Source organism: Sapajus apella, unplaced genomic scaffold (assembly GCF_009761245.1).
Source record: "Sapajus apella isolate SASKATOON/1434 unplaced genomic scaffold, GSC_monkey_1.0 scaffold26, whole genome shotgun sequence".
NCBI classification, from domain to species: domain Eukaryota; kingdom Metazoa; phylum Chordata; class Mammalia; order Primates; family Cebidae; genus Sapajus; species Sapajus apella.
The window spans coordinates 3702560-3715838 of NW_022436966.1; the positions used below are offsets into that span (position 1 = coordinate 3702560).

At 39.7% G+C, this 13279-nt stretch overlaps 1 protein-coding gene across 2 annotated transcripts in view; it reads right to left on the minus strand.

Moving 5' to 3' along the window:
• MXD1 (MAX dimerization protein 1) overlaps positions 1-13279 on the minus strand; it is a 28367-nt gene that overhangs the window by 6886 nt on the left and 8202 nt on the right. For both annotated transcript variants that reach the window (XM_032291852.1, XM_032291851.1), the window contains exon 4: positions 992-1106. In XM_032291852.1, coding sequence (XP_032147743.1) covers positions 992-1106 — 115 coding nt within the window. The remainder of the gene's footprint in view (positions 1-991; positions 1107-13279) is intronic.

A 13279-nucleotide genomic window follows, 5' to 3' on the forward strand; every position in this document is an offset into this window, starting at 1 on the left:
GAATCCAACTCCCCTTATCCTTTGCTATTCAGGTAGCATAGAGAGTGTCAGCTCTGTGCCCAACACCCTGAAAGGTGTTGGGACTGCAAAGTGAGCACAAAGACCCAGTTCCCACCCTCATGGAGTCTAATGATTGAGACAACCCGATGGTCGCACAAACCACTGTCAAATGTCAGCTGTAACAGTGCTAAGAGAGATATCCAGTGACGGAGCCACCTGTCACAGGAAGGAGGTCAGTGAGTCGGGAAAGTCAGCAAAGGATTCTCTGAGCTAGAGAGACTTGCACTGTGATCTGAAGAAGTCCCGTAGGTGAAGAAGACAGGGGAAAGTGTACCAAGCAGAGGGAACAGCATGGACAAAGGTCCTGAGTAAGACAACATGACAAGTGCCAGGGACTGGAAGAAGGGCTGGAGAAAGGGGACATGGAGAACAAGATGGTGCTGCAGAGGCAGGTGAGGACCAGGCAAGGCAGAGCCTGGGGCAAGGCAGAGCCTGGGGCTGGCCTGGTGACAGAGTTTGTCCTGAGTCACAGAAGAATTTTAAACAAAGTCACATGTTGATTTGTGCCTTGGAAGGACTGTTCTCAGGAAGCATGGAAAGCAGATGGGAGGAACCCAGAGGGATATAGGGAGACCTCTGAAGATTCTACTGCAGTAGACAGTAGGGGTAAAGATGGAAGCAGACCAGGTTCTAAAATACTTAGTCCTTGGAGATGGCCTAGATATATGGTTAAGGAGCAGGAGCTATCAAGGACTCCTGAGTTTCTCGCTTGTACAACTGGATGGAGAGCTGGATGGACCATTAAACCTCTGGTACATGGGAGCGAGAAATACTCAGTTGGTGTTTGAACATGTTGCATTTGAGGTACCTGTGATTCATCCAATAGCCAGACTGGAGGAGTTCAGGGGAGAGGACTGCCCTGGAGATGTATCAACAGACAAACCCTTACTAAACAAGTAAAGATAAAGCAGCATCCCAATGATACACTTACCTTTATGTGCAATTTGGCTTTTGTTAATAAACTCAATGTAGTGTGTCGACTCGATTCGGGTCCAAGTGGCACCAGCCCCTTCAACTTCTCCAGGCACAAGCGAAGATGAGCCCGTCTATGAAAACAAGATCACAGTAGCATTTGAGAGTTTCATAGTGGGCCAGAAGGCACCCCAGGAAGAATGAATTCTACAAGAGTGTGAAGTTGCCCAGGCCTTGCAATGGCAAATGCTACCAATGACCTCTTGCTGAATAAACGTATTTTGAACCAGACAATGCTGGTAAAAACGATGAAAAGCAAAATCCAAGGTTTTCTAAGCTAAGTCTATTGATAATATAAGTGATGGGGTAGGGAATAATATCTGCTATTATATGGTCCTTCATGTGTGTATATACTATATACAGCCATGGTCCCTGACTTGCGATGGTTCAACTTACAATTTTTTAAATTTATAATGAATATAGTTAAGTATTAAATGCATATTAGACTTGGGATATTTTTGATTTATGATGGGCTTATTGAGACAGAACCCCATTGTAAGTCAAGGAGAGTATGTCTCTGTGGAGTTATTTGTTGAAGCTTCATTTGTAATAGCAAAGATTGAAACAACCCAAATGACCAACCAGGAGGGAACTGGTTAAATAAATTATGCTACCTCTACACAGTGGAGTACTATGTAGCTATTAAAAAGAATGAGAATGTGCTTTATGTCCTATTAGGAAAGACCTCCCAGATATACTATTAAGTGAAGGAAAGCAAGATCCCAAACTGTGAGTATACCATGCTATCTTAAAAACAAAAGAAAACAAGAATCTAAATTCATGTTTTCTTGTATGTAGACAAACTCTGGAAGGACACATAAGAAACTGGCTGGGCAGGGAGAAGGCAAGGAGCAGTCAGACACAGATAAGGAAGGAAGCGAGGGGGATTTTTACTGAGTCATCTTTTATACTTTTTGTTCTTGGAGTATGTTAGACTGGTGCCATGATACAGAGTGGGAGAGGGAGAAGGCCTGGATGAGGAAGCAGCCACAGCAATCAACTGAAGAGAGAGAGAGCACCAGAGTCGCTACAATGTAGAAATTTATATTTCCTTGCAACTTGGTCTGTGCTTTATTCTAGAACCTGGAAGATTCCACGAATGTAAGAAACTGTCGAGATTTGGGGGTTTTGCTTAAGCTTACTACCTCCTTAAAGCCTTTCGAAGCCATCCTAGCCCACAGTGGTTTCTCTATTTGCTGAGCACCACTTAATTGTTTATACGATTCACTGGGAAGTTCACTGTACTGCCTGAATTGTTTCGTATCTGTTACTTAACCGTTCACTGCAGTCTCCTTAGAAAATTAGGATTGCAGCTTAATCATTGCTGTGCTGCCACAGCGCCTCAAACACACACATGCTTAATAAGTGTTTGCTGAGTGGATTATGTCATCTATTCAACTAGACTTTGAGCTTCTAGAGGACAGAGTCCATCTCTACTGCTTCTTTGCACCTTCAGCATGCTCAGAGTCTTTGGGTTTTAGATAACAGGCATTGCCCACATACAACCTACTTGGAGCAGAGCTCCCTGGAGTCTAGGAGGCTATACTCCAGCTGAATTGGGAAACAATGCAATGCCTTATAGGTTTGCCCTTTTTCCTCTTAAGAACTGTACTGTAATAGTAAAAGTTGAAAATGTAGACCAAAGAAAGGAAATGGCTTCAGAAAGCTGTAGGACAGGTGTATATCACAATATTAATGTAAGAAGTCAATTCACACTCTCCAGGGAGACTTCAGGATGTTCCCCCAACATCCTGATGCATTAGATTTCCTTCTGAGCCTCCTGCCTCTTCTAGATCACGAGGAAGATGTCTTAAACTCTCCAAGGGCACTCTAAGGCTTGGCAAGCTTGGGGAGTACAGCATTCATTTCTGAGCTAGGAAGAGGTAATGGGACAGGGGCTTTACTATACTATTTCGTAAGACTTTCACTTGCTCTGAAAACCTGTCCATGTGGCAGAGCCATAGCAAAGACTCACGTTACAGGTCTGCTCCTCCCACTACTGAATGGGGTGGGGGCCGGGGAAGGGAAGAAAACTTGTGTGTAAAATACACTTGTTTGGCTGGGTCTGGTGGCTCACACCTGTAATCACAGCACATTGGGAGGCTGAGGCGGGTGGATCCTGAGGTCAGGAATTTGAGACCAGGCTAGCCAAAATGGTGAAATCCCATCTCTACTAAAAATACAAAAATTAGCTGGGTGTGGTGCTACATGCCTGTAGTCCCAGCTACTTGAAAGGCTAAGGCAGAAGAATCACTTGAACCTGGGAGGTGGAGATTGCAGTGAGCCGAGACTGCACCACTGCACTCCAGCCTGGGCAACAGAGTGAGACTCCATCTCAAAAAAAAAAAAACAACAAAAAAAACTTGTTTGACTTGGATAATATTCTTCAAAAAGAGCCATGAAAATAGATCATGTTATTAGAAACAAAATGAGAAAGTATAATTTGTCATTTATACAATTGTCTAATTTATTTCTTGCCATAAAGCTTATAGACTAATTTTCTTTTTTTGTTTGAGACGAAGTCTTGTTTTGTTTTCCAGACTGGAGTGCAGTGGCGCAATCTTGGCTCACTGCAACCTCTGCCTCCTGGGTTCAATGGATTCTCCTGCCTCAGCCTCTCAAGTAGCTAGGATAACAGGCATGTACCACCATGCCAGGCTAATTTTTGTATTTTTAGTAGAGACGGGAGTTTCACCATGTTGGCCAGGCTGCTCTCAAACTCGTGATCTCAAACGATCCACCTACCTTAGTCTCCCAAAGTGCTGGGATTACAAGTGTGAGCTAATTTTCAAATCAGAAGAAAAAGTTTAAAAATTAAAATTATATTTAGATATTTTTCAGCCAGCTTGTTATTTGCAAGGACTGCATAATTCAGAACAGTGTCATATTAGTACTTCTATGATGTTGGTCTATATGCAGATATGAGTGTGTGAATTTTTTTAGGAAGCTTGTCTACTGATAAAAATATAATAAAGTCATCTTTTGATGCATCGTCATTTCTAGTTTTACAGGAGTCTTGCCCAGAAAGTGCAATTTTCACTACCCAAATGTGGGTTTCTAAAGAACACTCCTAGTTGTGAAACTAGAATAAGCCATTTGACTAATTCCAGCTGAGGCTAATACTTGTGTACTGAATGTTTTCTGGCCTCGTTCTATGAAAATAGGCCCAGAATTCTTTCTGGATTTTTGCAGAGATCCAACTCTGTCTTTGGCAGTGTCTGCCCTGGCCTTCTCTGGTGCCTCATTGCTGCAGCCTGATGGCTGCTGCCTGCCCACATGTCACCGCCTGCAGACATTCCCCACACTGGTGCCCTGGCCAGCCACAGGAGAGCAAGGAAGTATACTAAGTAGACTCAGTTCCATCATAGAATAGTGAAATCCAATCCCTATCTTAGCTGTCTCTTCTCAATTCTATTTCCCTGCCCTGCTGTCCCATTTTAAACCAGGTCAAACTCCCGTTTGGGGAACTAGCAGGGGTTTTGCCACATATCCTCAACAGGAAGCCACCCGACACCTCAATCTGACCCCTGCAGTTGGCTCTCCTCCCATCATATCTTCTTCAGACAGTCTTCCCTCTGTTGCCAAGAGCTACCTCCCAGCTTCCTGGCACCCGGCTGCCTCTTCCTTTAGCACTAATCCACACTGCTTTGTACCTAGGTCATGAACTCTAACAAACTTCGCCTTCTGACTCTTCAGAAACATAACTAATTATTCTGAATAGGCTGATATACCTTTGGTTTACAACAGCATAAAGAAACCAATCTTTGAACTATAATCAGTCATGCTCAGAATCAAGTATGGCTTATAACTAGTAATAACTAATTTAAACACAATTATAGATTATCTTCAGTAAGTTTTAAGTATCCCAAATTTTATTTTTATTATTTTTTTAAATTCTGAATCTTTCAGTCACTATGAAGACAAATATTCATGCAGTGATTAAGAGTCAATGTTTGGAGAAATGTGGTACTATACACAATGGGGTACTATTCAGCCATAAAAAGAATGGCATCCTGTCATTTGCAACAACATGGATGGAATTGGAAGTCATTAGGTTAAGTGAAATAAGCCAGGCACAGAAAGACAAACATTGCATATTCTCACTTATTTGCTGGATGTAAAAATCCAAACAATTGAACTCCCGGACATAGAGAGTAGGAGGGTAACCAGAGGCCGAGAAAGGCAGTGGGGGTGGGGAGGAGGCTTGAAAGAATGAATAACACCTAGTATTTGATAGCACAACAGGGTAACTATAGTTAAACTAATTTAATTGTATATTTTAAAATAACTAAAAGAGTTTAACTGGATGGTTTGTAACACAAAGGATAAATGCTTGAAGGGATGGACACCCCATTTTACATAATGTCATTATTATGCATTGCATGCCTGTATCAAATACATCATGTACCTCATAAATATACACACCCACTACATACCCACAAAAATTAAAAAACGAAGTTTATATTAAAAAAAAAAGTAAATATTTGAGATCCGGGCTCTGCCACTAACTCCCTGTGTGACCTTGAGCAAATTACTTAACTCTGTGTAGCCTCAGTTTCCTCATCAGTAGAATGAGGGTGATAGTGCCTCCCTGGGAGGGTCCTCGTGGGTATTGACTGAGACAAGGTATGGAAGCCCCTGGGTCAGGGTCTGATGGGAGTACTCTGTATATGGTAGCAGTGGTTCTTTCAATCCTAGCTTCCTCTGTAGAAGGAGAAGAACTGTGGGCAAACACAGATAATTACAGCACTGTAATACCCCTTTTACAACCAATAGGGAACTCAAAAATGTCTCACTAGTCAGACAGAGGCTATCTGGCAAAATCCACTTTTTTGAACACTTTCTTGAAGAAAATGGACATCTTTCGTCATTAAAATAATTAATGGAAAATCTAATCCATTTTCTATGAAAACACGATAAGTGCTTATGATAAAAGTGCTATTTCTTTACATTAACGAAATTAGCAAGGGTTTTATAAAGCCAATGAATGTAAATAAAATATTCCTTTATTTCCTGTTCACATCATGGAGAGGCAGGGGTAGAAAGCATTCCAAGATTGGGAAGGAGGCATCTGCCTAACTTCTGCTTGCTGCAGGAACAAGCATTCTGAAGAGCCTGGGCCTCCCTCCTTGATCTCTACTGCAATGGCCAAAGGAAAATAAAATAGAGGCAAATATGTATTGACTTGGGAAGTCTAAGCACAAACAGAGATCTTAAAATATCTCATGTGCAATAACAAGAAGAAAGTATAACATATTGAGGAACAAACTTAAAACAGGTTGGGAAGGAACTATGGGAAGAAAACTATATACCTTTGTTGAAAGACACAAGAAAATCTGAGTACATGAAAAAAATAGCATACTCCTGGGTATGAACCCTCCAAGCAAAAAATGTCAATGTTCCCCAAGTTTGTTTACACATTTAACACAATTCCAAGAAAAAAACTCCCAACAGTGTTCTTTTTAATGCTGGTTGGGACTAAACTTCATCTAGAAGAATAGATGTGTGAGACACTGCCAAAATTTTTGAAAAAGAATAATAATGAGGAGGAATGTGCTGTACCAGATATTAAATTGTATTATAAAGCTTCAATAATTAAAAACAGTGTAGTACTAATACAGGAATAGGCAGACAAATCAAGTGAACAAGATAAAAATCCCCAGAAACAGACCTAAGAATAGACATGAATTTAGCACATAAAGGAGATAACACTGTAAATCCTTGGGGAAAGAATGGATTATTCAGAAAATGGCAAGAGAGTGAGGAGGTTAACATTGAAATAAATTCCAAACAGATTAAAGATTTAAATATAAAAGATATTCAGATACCACATATTTCTGTTGTTAGTTTTCCTTAACTCTTGCCAGCCATGAATTATAGAAATTAAATATCCAAGTGAAGTAAGTTATTAATGAACAAGGTGCCAAGCTGTTTGAGGCACCAGCTCCTACCAGAGCTTTGGCACTGACAGAGGGCACCTGGGCTGAATTCTGAATGCAGTTCTTATTTCTGCCTCCAGACTCATTCTTCCTTGATTCTACCTATGGATCTCTCTCAGGCTAGCAGATCTGCAAATTGGGTAATGGATTCAACAGAGCAGGATTATTAGGTAGACGGTGCTATCTGTAGATAGTGCCTCCTGCATTTAATATACTACCCTTAAAGTTCTTCCTGACTTGGATGTAGTCAAGACCAGAAGTAGTATCAAATGAGGGTGTGTGTGTGTGTGTGTGTGTGTGTGTGTGTGTGTATGTATTTGAGGGAAGCACTGTTTTCTGTGATTACTTTTCTTTACTGAAACTATAATAGGCTGGGCTGGGCGTGGTGGCTCACATCTGTAATCCCAGCACTTTGGGAGGCCAAGGCGGGTGGATCACCTGAGGTCAGTAGTTCGAGACCAGCCTGGCCAACATAGTGAAATCCTGTCTCTACTAAAAATTAGGTGTGATGGTGGGCACCTGTAGTCCCATCTACTCGAGAGGCTGAGGCAGGAGAATCACTTGAACCTGGGAGGCGGAGGTTGCAGGGAGCCGAGATCGCACCACTGTACTCCAGCCCGCGACAGCGAAAGACTCTGTCTTTTAAAAAAAAAAAAAAAAAAAAAAAAGAGTAACAGGCCAGGTACAGTGGCTCACACCTGTAATCCTAGCACTTTGGGAGACCGAGGCAGGTGGATCACTTGAGGCCAGGAGTTCAAGACCTGCCTAGGCAACATGGAAAAACCCCATCTCTACTAACAATACAAAAACTAGCCAGGCGTGGTGGTGCACATCTGTAATCTCAACTACTCAGGAAGCTGAGGCACAAGAATTGCTTGAACCCAGGAAACAGAGGTTGCAGTGAGCCAAGACTGTGCCACTGTACTCCAGCCTGGGCAACAGAGTAAGACGACATCTCAAAAAAAAAAAAAAGAGAACTATTATGTTATGTTCCGCTGCTTTCTTAGGTCCTAGGCCATATTTTCTTTTTTCTGCATTGTCAACGAGGCTGGAGTGCAGTGGTGCCATCACAGCTCACTGTAGCCTCAACCTCACAGCCTCAAGCAATCCTCCCACCTCGGCCTCCTGAGTAGTGGTGACTACAGGTACACACCAGCCTGCCCAGCTAATTAAAAAAATTTTTTTTTGTACAGACGGGTCTCACTGTGTTGCCCAGGCTGGTCTTGAATTCCTTGGCTTAAGTGATCCTCCTACCTCGGCCTCCCAAAGTGCTGGGATTACAGGTGTGAGCCACCGCACCCAGCTAGTCTTGGGATATCATATTGAGTAAGATCAAGTCCCTACCTTTGAGGTAATTAAAATTTAGTTGGAGTTCTCAAATATGTAGATGAATTGTTGCAGAATGATTTGTAGGAGCTACATTCAAAGCCTGACAAATATCAGCTCCTGCCCAAAGTTACAAAATGGGCTCCCTTTTGCCCTTACCAAACACGCTCTTCCTTTTCCCTCACCCTCAAACATCTCATCTGACTTAACTTCTTTCCAAGCTTTCATAGCTTATCATAACCTTCTTTTCCTTTCCAAAGAGATCACCCTAAGCAGGGTAGCCTGTTTAACTCTGAGGCTTCACCATTTTATCACCTATCTTGGTATGGGCACAAACTTAGCCAATTAAATAGCATCATAAATCCTATAAGATAATTGAAGGTTGAACAAAAATAATTTTAGCTATGGGTATGTATGAACCGTACAGTAAGGAAAAGGGGTATGTAGTACAGAGTAAGAAGAAACAAGTCTTATTAATGGGACTTGTAAAATTCATCCCTTCAAGTGTCAGGGATCACAAAAGATTCTGCATTGGGAACAAAGACCTACTGCATTAAAAGAAAAAAAAAATCCAGGTGAAGACTATAAGTCATGCTTTGAGGGGGGAAAAATACTTTCCTCCTTTTTCCAAAATGACCCCTTTATAAACAATTGCCAAATGCATCATTATTCCCAACTTAATTGGAACCCTAAAAGGTTTTGAAGATTCCTCACAATTGTGCTGATAAATCTTTGTAGAAAATACAAAGATAGTAATATACTCAGTGAATAATATATAAATAGCAATTTATGGTGGCTACATTTTGGAGATACACATTAATGAGATATACTTATGTATTTCATACTTTAATAAAGAAGTGATTTTTATTAAATTATGAAATACCTTAAGTACATCTCATTAATACTTCCTTTTCAGAGCCTAATTTTCAAATACAACATACATATTATGATTAGTACTTGCTGGCTCTCTCCCACTGTTTGACTATTAATGCCTATCACAAAAAGTCAGGGAGTAGCCCCAGGCCTCCAGGTAGGAGACTGGAAATTGGTCAAATGACCAGCATGTATCTCTCCTCCAAGTCTTGCTAAAGACGGGTGTCATCTACTCAAGAGGTATGGTACAAGAACGATTAATTCTTATACAAATGTGAGTTCTCCTCCAGATCATCAATATAGACTGGATTTGTACACTGATCACTGTGTCCCTCCTTCATAATAACCTTACTCCATGTTGCAACAAACATGGACTTGTTACAACATCTTAGAGTGAAATCTGAATGTGGTCAAGAAAGTTCAGAAACAAGAGTGATGCAATGCATACCACAACTCAGGCCCAGTGCAAAAGTCAGGCCCCAGCCCTTCCAATATAAGGGGCTTGGTTATTTGAAAAATTGAAGCTCAAAAGGAACAAACTATAGAGACCTGTAATCAATTAGAATATTCTTGCAGAAGAGACCTGACTCAATTGGTTTCTCATGCCAGACTAGATGCCACTGAAATACTGTTTGACCAAATGGAAATAACAGCTTAGACTGGGCTGCTGAGTCTTCCCCACAGAAATCTTCTGTCACAGGGTCAGAAGAGGTAGTATCTCTAGATCAGGCACCTAATTCCAGCAAGGCCTGCATATGCACTATTCCAGAAAAATGGATGTCTACTATTAAAGGAGGTGCCAGAGTCACCTTTTGAAAAAAGAATCCATTCTACCCCCTGGTTCCTGAACTATTGGCTGCAGCTTACATGTATTTGCTCAGTCTCCCTTTGCAGAGGGGCTCATTGAAAGGCATTTAAAGTGGAGGTATTCTCAGTTAAGAGAAAGAAATAGCAGAATTATCATCAATAAAGGGTATATAACAACAAAAGATTCAAATTTATTTTATATTCCACAATAATTAATCAGTTAACTAAAATGGGAAACCAACAGCAATCTAAAAATATATAAATCCAGGAATACCTTTTACAGGACATGTATAAGACCTGTGTGGAAAACTTTGCTACAAAACTTTGCTTAGAGACAGAAGGGATATCTAAATAAATTAAGACACACACCAAATCCTGGGTGAAAAGATCTAATATATAAGCATGAACTTTTTAAGGTCAGTTTATATTGGAATTATGTAATGTCAATTTTTAAACTTCTAAAAGAATTTAGAGGTTGGGGAATTCATAGATTAAAAAATTTTTCAGGAAAAAAACTGGTGAAAATAGCTAAGAGCATGGAAAAATAAAAAAAGGAGAATGAAAGGATATATATTGGCATAGGAAGAAGAGATGGATCAACGGACTGGAAGAACAAGTAGACTTAGACATAAACAAAAATTAAGGATATACCAAAGGTAGCATCTTGAATCAGGGAGGGAAGACTGATTCAGTAAAGCGAAATGATAAACTGGACAGTTCTGTGATAGAAAAAGGGTCACTATCTTTCATATATGTCCTTTATATTATGAAAACTTTTTACAATTAAAAAAAGATAAATTCTTCAGTAGAAAATTGGGCAAAGGTTATTTAATAGACAATTTACACAGAGACATACAGAGTCAAAGACATAAAAACTGTTCAACTATGCTAGGAGTATAAGAAATACAAATTAAAACAAGTTGCCTGTGTGGTTTTTTATTTTTTACTTATCAAACTCATAAAGGTTTTAAGTTATAACATCAACTTGTGAAGTACAGGGAAAACGCTGCCTGTAACCTGCCTGGTGGAAAATCCAGCAATCCTAAAAACGTACACCACCAATTCCACGGCTAAAAATTTATCCTAAGGAAATAATTATGATGTTGGATAGAGATTTTTCTACAGGTGGTTTAAGAAAGCATTCTTTACGTTCTGGGAAGACTCTAAACTAGGGGATTGATATGAGGTTTAACATATCCATATGATATAATACTGGGCATTAAGTAATGCTGGAAAGGAGGTTTTTATGACATTGGAAAATATTTATAACTGGAAAAGATGCTACAAATTATTACTATACAATCCCATGTTGGTTAAAAAAAGTATACACAAAAGTCTAGATGGATATAGAACAAATATTAGCAGGTGTGACCTCTGAGAGGCCTATTACAGGTTATTTTTATATTCTTTGTGCTTTTCTGAGTTTTCTAACTTTCTATGCAAAACTATATTTTCAGTTATTTTCCAGAACAATTGGAAAGATATATTTCAAAGTTCCATTGGTTTTCTCGGAGTGCTAGAACTATGGACAATTTAAATTTTTAGCATTATTTTCTATATTTCTCAAAATTTTCTGCAAGATTAGTTTAAAAAAAGAAAACACACACACAACCCCCAAGGGTGTTTTCTTAGGAGATCAGACCCAGAAAATTAGTTAAAACGCAGAGAAACACAGGCCATGTGCTGACTGCCAAACCCCCTGTAGAGTAATATTCATCTGCGCTCCTCCACAGCAGTGTTTAGCCTTTGCTGGCTCTGTAGTGCCAGCACCTACTACATGGCATCTTAGATGCTCAACACCTGTTCTGTTCAATAGAAAATACTACCACCACCATTCTAGGAAGTCCTTTATTGTCCCATCATTGCCAAGATACTTCAAAGTGCTGGTGTTGGGTATAATATCCTTACAGTGACGTCCCAATAACATAGAGTAACACTAATTATTTAGCATCTCTAAAGTGCCATAGAAAAGGTTTTGATTCAAGAAAACTAACCCAAGTATAATCAATTCTTCAATAGCAAGAAAAGGGAAAATCCCATTGCTAGAAGTTCTTCTCCTAATTTGCCTTTTCTTCTTTTCTTCTTCTTCTTTTTTTTTCTTTTTTGAGAGCCATGGCAATCTTTTTACACTTGATTTTAGCCAAAAGGCCGAGAAGCAATGAAAGCCATGATAATCTTTTTATGCAATGTTATAAGGTAAAAAATGGCTAAAGTGTATTAGCATTCACCAGAGTGGTATTCTATTATAGGACTCAGCTACTAAAACCAGGGAAAGGACAAAAGCAGCTGTTCAACTGACCTCAAATCTCTGACGTTCTTAAGCATCCACACTAATAAGAGAGAAGAGCCCAACAACTTTAACCTCCCCTGAACTGCAGCAACCAATGCTTGCTTAAAGTAAGTAAACTGAGTCCTGATTTTCCTTCTCTTCTGTTCACATGTTCTAAGCTAGAAAGATTATCAAGACCTTAAAATACCAAATTCCAAAAAAGAAAAGAAGGAAAGTAAGTAACTAACCTTTCAACAAGCAAAAATTTTCTGGTCATATGGAAGCAAGCTCAATTACAGGCAGCTTGCCTAGTGCTGACTTCACGTCCAGTTTTCTAGAATTTTCACCTCCGGCCTCTTGTGCACACCTCAATCTTGGCACTTAGTATATTAACTGAAAGTTTCTCTGAATCTTTCCCAATGGAAAAACTGCGCATTTCTCTGTGATGGGGACTTTGCTGATTCAATACCACTGTATGAAGGCATTTAAGATCCAGTAACATGCACAAATTCTGAGGCCACCATAGACAGAAAATAAACATCCCTGAGGAGCTAAAATAAATACTACAATTGGCATTCTGTGGCATTCCTGCAGAGGCAAAAGTTACAAAGCTTTAATAAGTCTTTATGTGAAGGGATCAAATTTTAATAATAATAAAAATAAATACCAAAGTAAAATATTAGAGGCGTGAAGAACTAGGAGATTTTTCAGCAGAAATAGTCCTGGTTTACCCATGTCACTGCATAAGCAGGAAGAAGGGAGAGAATCTAAAGAGAAAATCTAAAGATGAGAAAGAGAAGCCACAGCTGACTACCTTTCTACCTTAGGAAGAGATACTTTTGAGTTTCTATTTCATTATATGTAAATACCTAAAGCATAAAGGAAGCTTCAACTTAAAACATGGTTGGTCACAATCACAGAATACTTAAAAGGGAAGAAGAAGGGATGAGCAGAAGCATATAAGCAGTGAGGCACACTTACCATCACACACACACACACACACACACACACACACACACACACACACACACAC